The sequence below is a fragment of the Streptopelia decaocto genome (genome assembly GCF_964273445.1).
Source record: "Streptopelia decaocto genome assembly, chromosome: 4".
NCBI lineage: Eukaryota > Metazoa > Chordata > Aves > Columbiformes > Columbidae > Streptopelia > Streptopelia decaocto.
This window is the reverse complement of record NC_138658.1, coordinates 77,746,690-77,759,470: the sequence shown is the minus strand read 5'-3', so window position 1 is coordinate 77,759,470 and position 12,781 is coordinate 77,746,690. Positions and strand designations below refer to the sequence as shown.

Genomic DNA, 12,781 nt, shown 5'->3' with positions numbered 1-12,781 from the left:
AATCCCATGGCAATCATGATTCCTGACTTTCCCCTGCTGCTCTATTTCCCTGGATGTTGCTGTGACCAACAACATGTCCAATTAGCAGATGGTGAAATTAAGCAGAGAGCAAAGTTTACTGGAGGATAAGTTAACCAGGCAAAAATAAACCCGATGCATGTGTGCTTGTCCTTCCCAGCTCTGGTGGGTTGGGAGGGTGTGGGTCTGTGTTCCGTGGGTCACTCAGCAGCATCAACCTCCATCTCACGGGGGTTTCTCATCTCCCTTTACGCAGGATGTTCGAGCTGAGCTGCACCCTGCCCCTGGAGAAGGACCTGAAGATCGCGCTCTATGACTACGACCTCCTCTCGAAGGATGAGAAGATTGGGGAGACCGTCATAGACCTGGAGAACCGGTTCCTGTCTAAATACGGGGCACGCTGTGGCCTCCCCCAAACCTACTGCGTGTAGGTACCTCTGTGGGTCTCTGTAGCTGCTGGGGCTGTGGGAGCTGGTCATGGGGACCAGGGTGATGGCCCAGGGGTCTGCTGGCCCGGGGGGACCCGACCAGTGCTGTGCTTCACCAGACATGTGTCTGGAGAGACAGGTTCACCCAGGGAAGCCCCACAGTTGAGGACCTTCCCTGAGCCCTGGCTCTCCTCCTGAAGCATGAAATGCTTCAAATAACAAAAACCTCCTTGGGGAGATCCCGTGACACCCCTGGTGCCTCTGGGGCATACCATGGTGAGGACACCATGCACAGGGCCAGCTGAGGGGTGACATGCTGGGTCTGGGGGGTATCAGGGAACCCTGGCCCTTCAAGCTGGGGCTGGGTGGGCTGTGGGACACGCAACCCCATTCACCAGTGACCACAGACTCAGAGCGAGCTGCACCTTCCCCAGACCAGCCCTCTCTGTGCTAACGCTGCCGTGGCCCCTTGTTGAGGCTGGAGGATGAAGGAACATGAGGAAGAAATTGTTGTCCCTGAGGGTGGTGAGAGCCTGGCCCAGGCTGGCCAGAGAGGTGGTGGCTGAACCATCCCTGGAGACATCCCAGGCCAGGCTGGACGGGGCTCTGAGCACCCTGAGCTGGTGAAGATGTCCCTGTCATGGCAGGGGGCACTGGGGGAGATGGGAAGGTCCCTCCAACCCAAACTGTTCTGTGATCATGTCTCAAGCTGCTGTTTTCCCCCCTGTCTGGTTTCAGCTCTGGACCCAACCAGTGGCGAGACCAGCTCCGTCCTTCCCAGCTGCTTCACCTCTTCTCCCTGCAGCACAACTACAAGGCTCCTGTCTACAAGTCCGACCGGCTCACCTTCAGGGATCAAGAGTACATCCTCTCTGAGCTGGGTAAGGTACCGCAGCTGCGTTGGGGTTGCAAATAGCTTTCCTTTGTCCAGAGTGAGGGATGGAGTTGGAGGTTATGAATGTTCTGCTCTGCGCTGGAGCGGCCTCACCTGGAGCATTCACCGTGTGCAGGGCTGGGGACACGGGAGAAAAGGAGATAAAGCTACTGGAGTGTCCAGAGGAGGCTGTGAAGTCGGTGAAGGTTTGGAGATGAAGCCGTGTGAGCAGCGGCTGCAGTCCCTGGGTTTGCTCAGCTGAGCAGAGCAGCCTGAGGGCAGAGCTCATGGGCTGCAGGTTCCTCAGCAGGAGCAGGAGGGGCAGGCTGAGCTCTGCTCTGGGACAGTGACAGAGCCCAGGGAACGGCAGCAGATGTGCCAGGGAGGGGCAGTGGGACATGGGAAAAGGTTCTTCCCCAGAGGGGCTGGACACTGAACAGGCTCCCCAGGGAGGGGTCACGGCCCAACCTGACAGTGTTCAAGAAGAGACCGGACACCGTCCTCAGACACACGGGGTGACCTGTGGGGTGTCCTGTGCACGGACAGCAGTTGGAACTGATGATCCTGATGGTCCCTTCTGGCTCAGGACTTTCTGTGATTCTGTGATGGTGGATGACTGTGGAGGCCAGGACTGGGTGGTGACACCTCCCCGTGCTCCTCACCTTGCTGCCCAGGTTGGCTCTGCCCCTTTCCCAAGCTTGGCTCTGCCCCTAAATCTGCAGGTTGGATCTGCACCAGACCCCAGGGCTGAACCCAGATCTGCAATCCAGCCACATTAACCTTGGACTTGAGCCATGCCCTTTGCCGCTTGCAGCAACCCAAACCCGCTCAGGCTGGGAGCAGCAACGTCCATCAAGCTGCAGGCTGATTTCCCAGCTGCTGGGGCAGGAGGTGCAGTTGTGCTGTTGATGTCTCTGTATTTTGGGGCTGGAGTCACTAGAGGGAGACAATATCATACAATCAGTGCCCCCGATATCACACCACAGCCCAGCCTGGGGCTGTGCGCTCTACCTGGGGGCGCAAAATCAGCCTGTGCCGGCAAGGAGCAAATATCAGTGAGTGCTGGGGAGGCATTTTCTTGTTTGCACAAAACCCCACCAGCACTGACATCTGCATTATCCTGGTGCCTGTCCAACTTCTTGGAGGAAGTTGTTTACCTTTATAGAAAACTCTGCTTTAAGGCAAGGAAGGGGTGTTTTGGCCCAGGGAGCGGGGGGAACCCCCCTGTACGGCCCGGGGGCTGCAGTGTGACTTTGCTAAGGCCACCACAGTGTTGCAGAGCCACCACGGAGGAGACGGCCTGCAGAGGCACAAGCTCATAGAGCCATAGAACTGCAGAATTATTTAAGTAAGTAGAAAAGACCTTTAAGATGAAGTCCAACCATAACCCACCCCAGCACTGCCCCATGTCCTGAGAACCTCATGTCCGTCTGTCCAGCCCTCCAGGGATGGTGACTCCAGCACTGCCCTGGGCAGCCTGTTCAATGCCCCACAGCCCTTTGGGGAAGAAATTGTTCCCACATCCAACCTCAACCTCCCCGGTGCAACTTGAGGCCGTTTCCTCTGCTCCTGGCGCTTGTTCCTGGGGAGCAGAGACCGATCCCCAACCCAGGGCTCATTCCGTCCCTGTTTTGGGAATGAAGGCACAAAATCACGGTTCTCCCCTCAGGAGGAGGAGTGGGGAAGCAGCGGCTCCTTTGCAGCCTCTCGTTATATGAAACGTTTTCAGCGAAGGGCTGGAAAGGTGTCAGACCGAGCGGGGTCTTCCCCCCTCTCCCAGCCCCTGCCTTTCACCTTCCTCTGCTTTAATGGCAAGCAGTTCAAAAAACCAGAACAAAGTCTGATGCTTGACCTCAAGGAGATCTGGAAACCAGCTGTGTTCGCAGAGCAATGTCAGATCTGAACCTGGCGGGATAAAGTGAAGCTATTAAACATGAGAGCATGGGTTTTACAAGCGCTGCACCCGGACCATTATTCCATAACCCCCACATTTGTTGTTTTCTGAGAGGGGCTTTTTCTTTTTCCTGTTCATACACACACACAGGCACGCACACGCCAGGTTTCCACTGCTTGGGTAATAGCCCATATGTCTGAAGTTAACCACTTCAAGATCTTGCCAAGAAAGGAGCTGGGATATATCACCTGAAAGTTGCAGAGCTGTAATAATATTTATGGAGCGCGTTTCATTTCAAAGTCCTCGAAGGTGCGTGGCCTCGGGACGCTGGAAGGCGGCGTCTCGGGGGTGATGTCCTGCACCAGCCCCGCGCGCCCTGTGGGATGGGGGGGCAGGAGAAGGCTCGGCCGAGCCCAGGCTGGCCGTCCTGGGTGCATCAGGGGATCCTGGGTGCTGGAGAAGTCAAAAAATGTCCATTATTAGTAGGTCTTGTCTGACCTGCCTGCAGAGGGATTAGGATCTAGTGTGGAGCAGGTTCATAGATGCATAGAATCAGAGAATCATAGAATCATTTTGGTTGGAAGAGACCCTTAAGATCATTGAGTCCAACCATAACCTCAATCTAGCACTAACCCATGACCTTAAGAAACTCATCTCCACTTCTTTTACACCCCTCCAGGGATGGTGACTCCGCCACTGCCCTGGGCAGCCTGTTCCTTTGTTTCACAACCCTTTCCATTAATAATTTTTTCCTAAGAACCAATCTGAACCTTCCTTGGAGCAACCTGAGGCCATTTCTTCTCATCCTATCACTTGCTACTTGGGAGAAGAGACCAACACCCTCCCTGTGCTTCAGCTTGGTCCTTGCAATGTTTCACTTGCTGTGATTTGGGAGGGGATTTGCGAAGAGTCCCCGCAGGTCCCTGCCCCATTGTGCGATGGTTTGCCCACATGTCCCACGGGAAACAGGTTTCCCCAGGCCCAGGAGGGTTTGTGATGTTGGTGGATTTGCAAATCATAGAACAGTTTGGGTTGCAGGGCCCTTCACAGCCCCCCAGTTACCCCTGCCATGACAGGGACATCTGCACCAGCTCAGGGTGCTCAGAGCCCCGTCCAGCCTGGCCTGGGATGTCTCAGGGATGGTTCAGCCACCACCTCTCTGCCCAACCTGGGCCAGGCTCTCACCACCCTCAGGGCAACAATTCCTTCCCCCTGTCCAGCCTGAATCTCCCTCCTTTAGTTTAAAACCATCACCCCTTGTCCTGTCACTACAGACCCTGCTCAAAAGTCCATCCCCATCTCTCTTACTGGCCCCTATTGAGTCGAGAAAGGCCACAATGAGGTCTCCCCAGAGCCCCCGACTCTCTCAGCATGTCCTCCCAGCAGAGCTGGATCATTCCCATCATCTGATCCCTGCCCACACCCCTCGAGTAGGTGAAGCACAAGATGGGAACTGGGGAAGCAAAGTTGCTCCCACTGTAAGAGAAGATCAGGCTCCTGAGCACTTGAGGACCTGAACGTACATGAATCTATGTGACCTGACGAGGTCGTAGAATCATTTTGGTTGGAAGAGACCCTCAGCATCATGGAGTCCAACCATAACCTAACTCTTGCACTAACCCGCGTCCCTGAGAACCGCATCTGCCCAGGGGCTGGTGCTTGCTCCTGTGGGTGGTGAGATCGCTGGCCACGCCATGGTGTGACGCTGCTCTTTGCTCTGTGGCAGAGGACGGCAAAGCCCTGAACCCGCACCTGGGGCCGGTGGAGGAGCGGCTCGCCCTGGCCGCCCTGCGCAAGCAGGGGCTGGTGCCCGAGCATGTGGAGACCAGAGCCCTGTACAGCCCTCTGCAGCCGGACATCGAGCAGGTGGGTGCTGGGACACGGCCGGGACAAGGACAACAGCAGCTGCTGTCCGTGGGTGGCTGGGTCACTGCGGGGCTGTGCTGGGGACGCCTGTCCCGCCAGACGGGCTGTTCCGGGGACGGGACGCGGCTTATGGGGCAGAGCCGAGCCCAGGCTGGAGCTCAGCGAGGGGACCGGCTCAGGGTGCTTGGGGAGATCGAGTCCATCCTCCTGTGTTCATTTGCATCAGCATTTGCTCACATTTTATTACTTTACTTTACTTTACTTTACTTTACTTTACTTTACTTTACTTTACTTTACTTTACTTTACTTTACTTTACTTTACTTTACTTTACTTTACTTTACTTTACTTTACTTTACTTTACTTTACTTTACTTTACTTTATTTTACTTTATTTTATTTTATTTTATTTTATTTTTAATGATTTTATCCTGTTTTATGTTATTTTTATATTTCTTTTCTCTTCTTCTTTCCTTTTTCTTCTCTTCTCTTCTCTTCTCTTCTCTTCTCTTCTCTTCTCTTCTCTTCTCTTCTCTTCTCTTCTCTTCTCTTCTCTTCTCTTCTCTTCTCTTCTCTTCTCTTCTCTTCTCTCTTTCCTTTTCTTTCTTTCCTTTTCTTTCTTTTCCTTTTCTTTCTCTTTCTTTTCTTTCTTTTCTTTCTTTTCTTTCTTTTCTTTCTTTTCTTTCTTTTCTTTCTTTTCTTTCTTTTCTTTCTTTTCTTTCTTTTCTTTCTTTTCTTTCTTTTCTTTCTTTTCTTTCTTTTCTTTCTTTTCTTTCTTTTCTTTCTTTTCTTTCTTTTCTTTCTTTTCTTTCTTCTCTTTCTTCTCTTTCTTCTCTTTCTTCTCTTTCTTCTCTTTCTTCTCTTTCTTCTCTTTTCTTCTTTCTTCTCTTTTCTTCTTTCTTTTCTTTTATTTTCTTTCTTTTCTTCCCCTTCCCCTTCCCCTTTTTTTCTTTTCCTTTTTTTCTTTTCCTCTTTCCTTTCCTTTTCCCTTTCCCCTTCCTTTCCTTTTCTCCCCTTTGCCTTTCCCTCTCCCTCTTCATCTCCCCTCTCCCTTTCCCCTCTTCTTTTCCCTTTCTCCTCTCCTCTTCGTCTCCTCTTCCTCTCCTCTTCCTCTCCTCTTCCTCTCCTCTTCCTCTCCTCTTCCTCTCCCAAGCCGTTCTGGTGTGCAGACCCTCACGCATGGTCCTAGTGCCCTGCCGGGGCACCGCGCCTCCCTGGGGGTGCAGCAGCAGGATTGGCGCAGCACGCACCCCCAGGGAGCGCAGTGCCGGTGCTGCTGCACGCTGGGTGGGTTTCAGCCCAACGAAAGCTGAACGGGCTTGTCCAAAACCAGTGGAAATCTGGGTATCTGGATTCAGCCTATGTCCTTTTCTTTGATTAACACACACGTGTAGTTTATGCATTTGGATCAAAAAAATGCTACTTCCCAGAGAACAAAATGATTAATTATCGTCTGTCATACACGTTGCAGTTGCATTGCAAAGGTGGTTTGAATAGAGCTGGTGTGAACCTGCACGGACACCGAGCGGCACCGTTTCCCTATGCACTTTGTTTTTAACCAGCTCAGCTCTCTGGTGCTGTTGGCAGAATATTCATAAATTCACTGATAGCCACTTGAACACCTTTGCCTGTTAATTCACCCGATGAAAATGATGATTAGAGGCAGGAGGTGGCTGCTGTCGGTTGACAACTGGGCCAGGCTGTTCTTAGAGGTGTCATGATCTTGTTGGACCAGCCGTGGAGACCAGCAAGGGTGCTTCCTTCAGAGAATCAGAGAATGGTTTGGGCTGAAGGGCCCTTCCCAGCTCCCCCAGTGCCCCCTGCCATGACAGGGACATCTTCACCAGCTGAGGTTGCTCAGAGCCCCGTCCAGCCTGGCCTGGGATGTCTCCAGGGATGGGGCATCTACAACTACTATAATGCTGGAGACAGGGCCCAGATCCTCACCCTCTTCTGTCCACTAGACCAGACCATGTCCTATCATAGAACCATAGAATCATTTTGGTTGGAAAAGCCCCTTAAGATGACCAAGTCCAACCATAACCCACCCCTGTCCCTGCCCCATGTCCTGAGAACCTCATGTCTGTCTGTCCAGCCCTCCAGGGATGGTGACTCCAGCACTGCCCTGGGCAGCCTGTTCAATGCCCCACAGCCCTTTGGGCAAGAAATTGTTCCCACATCCAACCTCAACCTCCCCTGCACTGGTGCTTCTGACCCAGAGCATCCATGGGGTGGTGCTGGGTCTGGGGTGATGCCGCATGATTCAGTACGTGTTGCAGTTCCCAAAATCCCGGCGCTGACCCTCTGCGAAGCCACAGCACAGGCTGGCTCAATGGGGCTGTTCGTAGTGAGCTCTAAGTCGGGTTGGGCTTTTAAATTTTTCTGCTGAAATGGAAGATTTTTCTTGCCTAAAAGCAAGAAACCACAGAGCCCTCAGTGATGGGCTGATTGTCAAAGGGCGGCTTTTTTTTTCCTTTCAACCCTTGAGGCTGCACAGTAAAATGTTTTATTGGCACCTATTGGTGTTTTGCAATAAAAGAGACCACCTAAAAACCACCCCCTTGAGACCTGAGCTGCATTTCTGCTGCTCTCTGCCTGGAGGGGGTTTGTCAGAGTGGGCTTAGGTTCCCCTCTCCTCATCCCGTCCTCCACTCCCATGGTCAGAAACCCATAACTGGTGACAACTGGTGACAGTGTGGAGAACAAGTGAGCAGCTCGCTTCTCCAACACCCCCCATAGACCTCGTCTTTAGTCTGTCCCTATGGAGGGTAAAGCCAGAGTGCACCTTCAGCTTACCCAGACCAACCTCTTACACATCACAGGCTATTAACATATACCAAACTATCACTAAAATAATTTTAATATAATACTTGGTGACATGTTTCCTTTAAGGAAACCTTAGTTTTCAACTGAAGAACTCAGGAGCACTTCATATGTCCTCTCTCCACTGCCAGGGCTTGCTGAGGAGGTGAGGATGACCCACTTAGGAGGCTCCCTAGGCTTCACCTGTCTATCTTTTTTCCATACAGGGAAAGCTACAGATGTGGGTGGACCTGTTTCCAAAATCTCTGGGGCTGCCCGGCCCCCCATTCAACATCACGCCACGCAGAGCCAAGAGGTGACTTGTTTCTTCATTTCTTACTCGGGGCGGTGCTGGTTCCAGCACCTTCTGTTTGCGAGGGGAGAGGAGAGGGCTGGAGGTGGTGGATGGGGAGGAATTCAACTGCCCAGCTGAGAAATCACTATTTGGGCTCATTTTTCTGGAAAGATGGCTCATGTCTTAGCTCCTTCAGCTGCAAACCTGAGTAGCACAACCAGGCTGTCTGGGTGGGCTCTGGACCAAGAGTTCCACCCTCTCACGTTGCTTTTATTCCTGGTGCCATCCAGGTTCTTCTTGCGCTGCATCATCTGGAACACCAAGGACGTCATCCTTGATGACCTCAGCATCACTGGGGAGAAGATGAGTGACATCTACGTCAAAGGGTAAGCCACCCCACCTCTGTGAACCATAGTCTGAAGGCACGAGAGCAGCAGTGAAGGAGTTAACATGGCCCTTGTATCAACATCCTGAGTAGCAATGGATAGAATGAGAGGAAATGGCCTCAAGTTGCGCCAGGGGAGGTTGAGGTTGGATCTGGGGAACGATTTCTTCCCCAAAGGGCTGTGGGGCATCGAACAGGCTGCCCAGGGCAGTGCTGGAGTCACCATCCCTGGAGGGCTGGACAGACGGACATGAGGTTCTCAGGACATGGGGCAGGGACAGGGATGGGGGAACAGTTGAACTCCGTGATCTTAATGGTCTCTTCCAACCAAAATGATTCAAGGATTCTATGATTCTATGGTTCTATGAACATTGCTGTGGTAGACCCAAATCCCTTGGGATGCGGGGGCCATTCACACCTCACCAACTATGGATCCACCTTCTTGGCAGACACATCTCTGCTGGGCTCATCACCACTCCTGATGTCAAGTTCTTTGCACCTCTCAGATGCTTTCATGACAATATTTATGTTTAGAGAGATAAGACGTGGGGAAGCAGCCCAGCCATTGGAGAGAGGGACATGTTGTCTGCACTGAAGATGTCCCTGCTCGTGGCGGGGGTTGGGCTGGAAGACCTTTGAAGATCCCTCCCAACCCAAACTGTTGTGTGGTTTCCAGTGCCAGCTCCTCCCCAGCTGCCCTCCTGGGACAGCCATGGGCTTGTTCCATAGACACGGCTTGGCTTGTTTGCATAGCTGCTTTTTTTGGAATTCCCTTTTTTCCTTGGGACACAAAAAAATGTGGCAACCAGCAGCAACTCCTCTGGCACATTCCCTTCTCTGCCTGACTCCATTTATGTTTTATCTTCTGTATAATGGTGCAATCCCAGCCAAGGGACTTACTTATTTTGTGCGTTCTTTGGATTTATGGGCAGGAAGAGGTAGGATTTTGAAACAGACTGTAAATCCCTTTTTTACAATCCCAATTTTCCTCCTGTAAATCCGGAATGCGCGCTGCTTACCTGGTATTCGCATCAAGTGCATTGTTATCGGCTCCAGCTCAGGGGCTCTGAAATTATGGTGCTTGTGGGTTGTCACCAGGAGAGCCAGAGCATGCAGCGCTTGCTGACATCGCTCTCCTGGCTTTTAGCATCCCCAATGACCGAGTAAATCTCACAGTGCTGTAAACGAGTTAAAAATCTTGCTCGACTTCCTCATCTTCCCCCTCAATGGCTGCATCGTGAGCATCATAGAATCGTTTTGGTTGGAAAAGCCCTTCAAGATCACCAAGTCCAACCATTAACCAAACTCTGTCCCTGCCCCATGTCCTGAGAACCTCATGTCCGTCTGTCCAGCCCTGCAGGGATGGTGACTCCAGCACTGCCCTGGGCAGCCTGTTCCAATGCCCCACAGCCCCTTCTGGGGAGGAATTGTTCCTATCATCAGGATGTGTTTGCTCCAGTCCCATACTCCTCCCTGGAGATCCACTGATGGACCCACTTCATCAGGATACGGGGCAAGAGGAGCCTTTGCTTGGTCACCATGCCATTCCTACATTATATTTTTAATTCTAGGGCTTTGTGACTTGAATGCTTTGGATTTCTGGCATCCTATCCCTACAGTGGAGAGGGTTCGGCAAATCCACGAGAACGAAACAAAACAAAACACCAAACAAACCACCAAAGAGGCATCCAAATCAAACCATTTATTTGTCCTTCTGTTTGCCTGCAAAGAGAGGGCGCTCAGAGTGCATCCCGGGGCCCCCGCCACGCTTGGGGGGACGTGGATAAACACACAGGCTCTGCCATTTGCATCCCATCAGCTCAAAACGAATAATCCAGCCACAATTCCAGCATTAGTGTAACCTCAGCACACAAGTCCCGCTGCCACCCAGCGCTCACTGTCCCCCAAGCACGTGTGCGTGTGGTGTGTACCGGAGGATGAACTCCAGTAGACCTCCCTTGTGTCCCACAGCACGTTTGGGTGGGTCATGTGCTGCTCTCCGCTCTGGAGAAGAGGGAATCATTTGTATAGCTGGACAAAAATAGTAGTATTTTCAATTTAAGTGGAAAACAATCAGAGATACTTGTTTTCATTAGAGATTCTCTCCAAATCTTCTGGTTTTACTCCAGGAGGGCTCTAAATATACAAATAGATGTGTTTTATTGTTGTGTTTTGTTGCTTGCTGACGACTGAAAAATGTGGGCAGGGAAAGAGGGCAGAATGAAACCGGAGTGTTGCAAATCTCACAGCTGGAAAAAGTCGTTATGGAAAGTTCTGAGTTTGCCCCCAGGCTGGTTGTGGGGTGACCACAGCAGAGGATTTCAGGGCAGGAGGGAGCTGGTGTGGGGAGCAGCTGGGAGCGCCCCGGCCACCGCAGGCTCTGGCCACTCTCCTGGGGAAGAACTTCTTGGCCACTTAGGGCTTTAAAGTAATTTGGGGACAAGTAACGGCGTCTCATGACAGGACAAGGGGTGATGGTTTTAAACTAAAGGAGGGAGATTCAGGCTGGATGTGAGGAAGGAATTGTTGTCCCTGAGGGTGGTGAGAGCCTGGCCCAGGTTGGGCAGAGAGGTGGTGGCTGAACCATCCCTGGAGACATCCCAGGCCAGGCTGGACGGGGCTCTGAGCACCCTGAGCTGGTGAAGATGTCCCTGTCATGGCAGGGGAGGCACTGGAGGATCTTTGAATGTCCCTTCCAACCCAAACTATTCTATTATTCTAAGAAATAATAATCTTTGAGAAATCAACAGAGAATAGAGGGGAAAAAAATAGCCCTTTTTGGTCCGTTAGCATGGTTGCCTCACAACAGGACTGTCTTCAGGGCTGCCTGCATGGGCAGGCTGTTGGGGTGGCTGCACAGAGGAAGCAGCTCCCAGCAGGGCAGGTTAGGAGCTGGTGTGTCCTTATGGATGGGTGAGAACTTAGAGCCAGAACTTGAGGCTGTGCTGAGTCTTTAACACATCCATAAAACTCAGAAGTGGGAGAATCATTGAATAGTTTAGGTTGGAAGGGACCTTGAAACCTCATCTAGTCCGACCCCTACCATAAGCAAGGACATCTACTTTAGAAGATATTGCTGAGCTTCTCAGGCTGCTGCCACCAGCTCTGCTTCACCTCCCAACACTGCAGGGACCATTGTGTTCCCTTTCAAATCTCCTACAGCCTCCAGGTGACCCCTACAGATAGCAGCCACAAGAATGAGGGACATTTTCGTGCCTGCTCAAGGCCTCTGTGATGACTCCAAAATCCTTGATGCGTTTCTTGTTTCTCATGCAACGTGTTTGCGTTTTGCAGCTGGCTGGTTGGCCACGAGGAGAACAAGCAGAAGACAGATGTGCACTACAGGTCTATGGGAGGAGAGGGCAACTTCAACTGGAGATTCGTCTTCCCCTTCGACTATCTCCCTGCTGAGCAAATGTGCTACATTGCAAAGAAGGTAGGTGGCCCTGGGCAGATGTTTCTACCTTCTCGTAGTAACTCTGGGCTGAAATCATAGACTCATAGCATCATTTTTGGTTGCAAGAAACTCTCAAGGTGAATGCGCTGCGCAATTTAAGACCCGCACAACTGCAGCACAAATGGAGCTAAGCAAGGCTCAGCCTGACTGTTGTGTTATTTGAAACGCGAAGTTGTGGACATGTGGGGAAATAGTTTTTTAAAACCATGTTTGGAACATAACCTTTGCGGGGTCAGAATGTACCATGGATGCAGAAAGAGGAAGGAAAGCTTTGGTTTGGAATTCAGGGTGAAAATGTCTTTGTTGTAATAAGGGAGCTGTGTACTTGGTTGGGGAGTTAAAGGGAGATGTGATTTTTGGCCCTCCCCTTCCTACGTCTGTGGTCGGCTGTTGTGTCTGGTGTTCCTTAGCTAAGTTAGTGCAACATGATGATCCAACGTGGACTGGGAGTTGCACGGAGACGAGGAAAGAGGGATGGGTTGGGGTGTGTACATGCAATAACGCTGGTGGAAGTTGGGCTGGCTCTCAGGGAACACTTCAGCACAGGAAGGTCTGTGCGCTGACATGTCTGCTCATCACCTGGAGATTAGGAGGAATTGTAGAATCATAGAATGTCCAGACTTGGATGGGACCCACCAGGATCATGGAGTCCAGCTCCTGTCTGTGCACAGGACACCCGCAGGTCACCCCGTGTGTCTGAGGACGGTGTCCGGTCTCTTCTTGAACACTGTCAGGTTGGGCCGTGACCCCTCCCTGGGGAGCCTG

The 12,781-nt window shown here is 51.8% G+C and overlaps 1 protein-coding gene across 3 annotated transcripts in view; it reads left to right on the top strand.

The window, feature by feature from the left end:
* Positions 1 to 12,781, top strand: part of DYSF (dysferlin) — a 101,981-nt gene that overhangs the window by 65,308 nt on the left and 23,892 nt on the right. For all 3 annotated transcript variants that reach the window (XM_082051893.1, XM_082051892.1, XM_082051894.1), the window contains 6 exons: positions 275 to 445; positions 1,185 to 1,327; positions 4,941 to 5,080; positions 8,107 to 8,195; positions 8,465 to 8,560; positions 11,854 to 11,995. In XM_082051893.1, the coding sequence (XP_081908019.1) occupies positions 275 to 445; positions 1,185 to 1,327; positions 4,941 to 5,080; positions 8,107 to 8,195; positions 8,465 to 8,560; positions 11,854 to 11,995 (781 nt within the window). The remainder of the gene's footprint in view (positions 1 to 274; positions 446 to 1,184; positions 1,328 to 4,940; positions 5,081 to 8,106; positions 8,196 to 8,464; positions 8,561 to 11,853; positions 11,996 to 12,781) is intronic.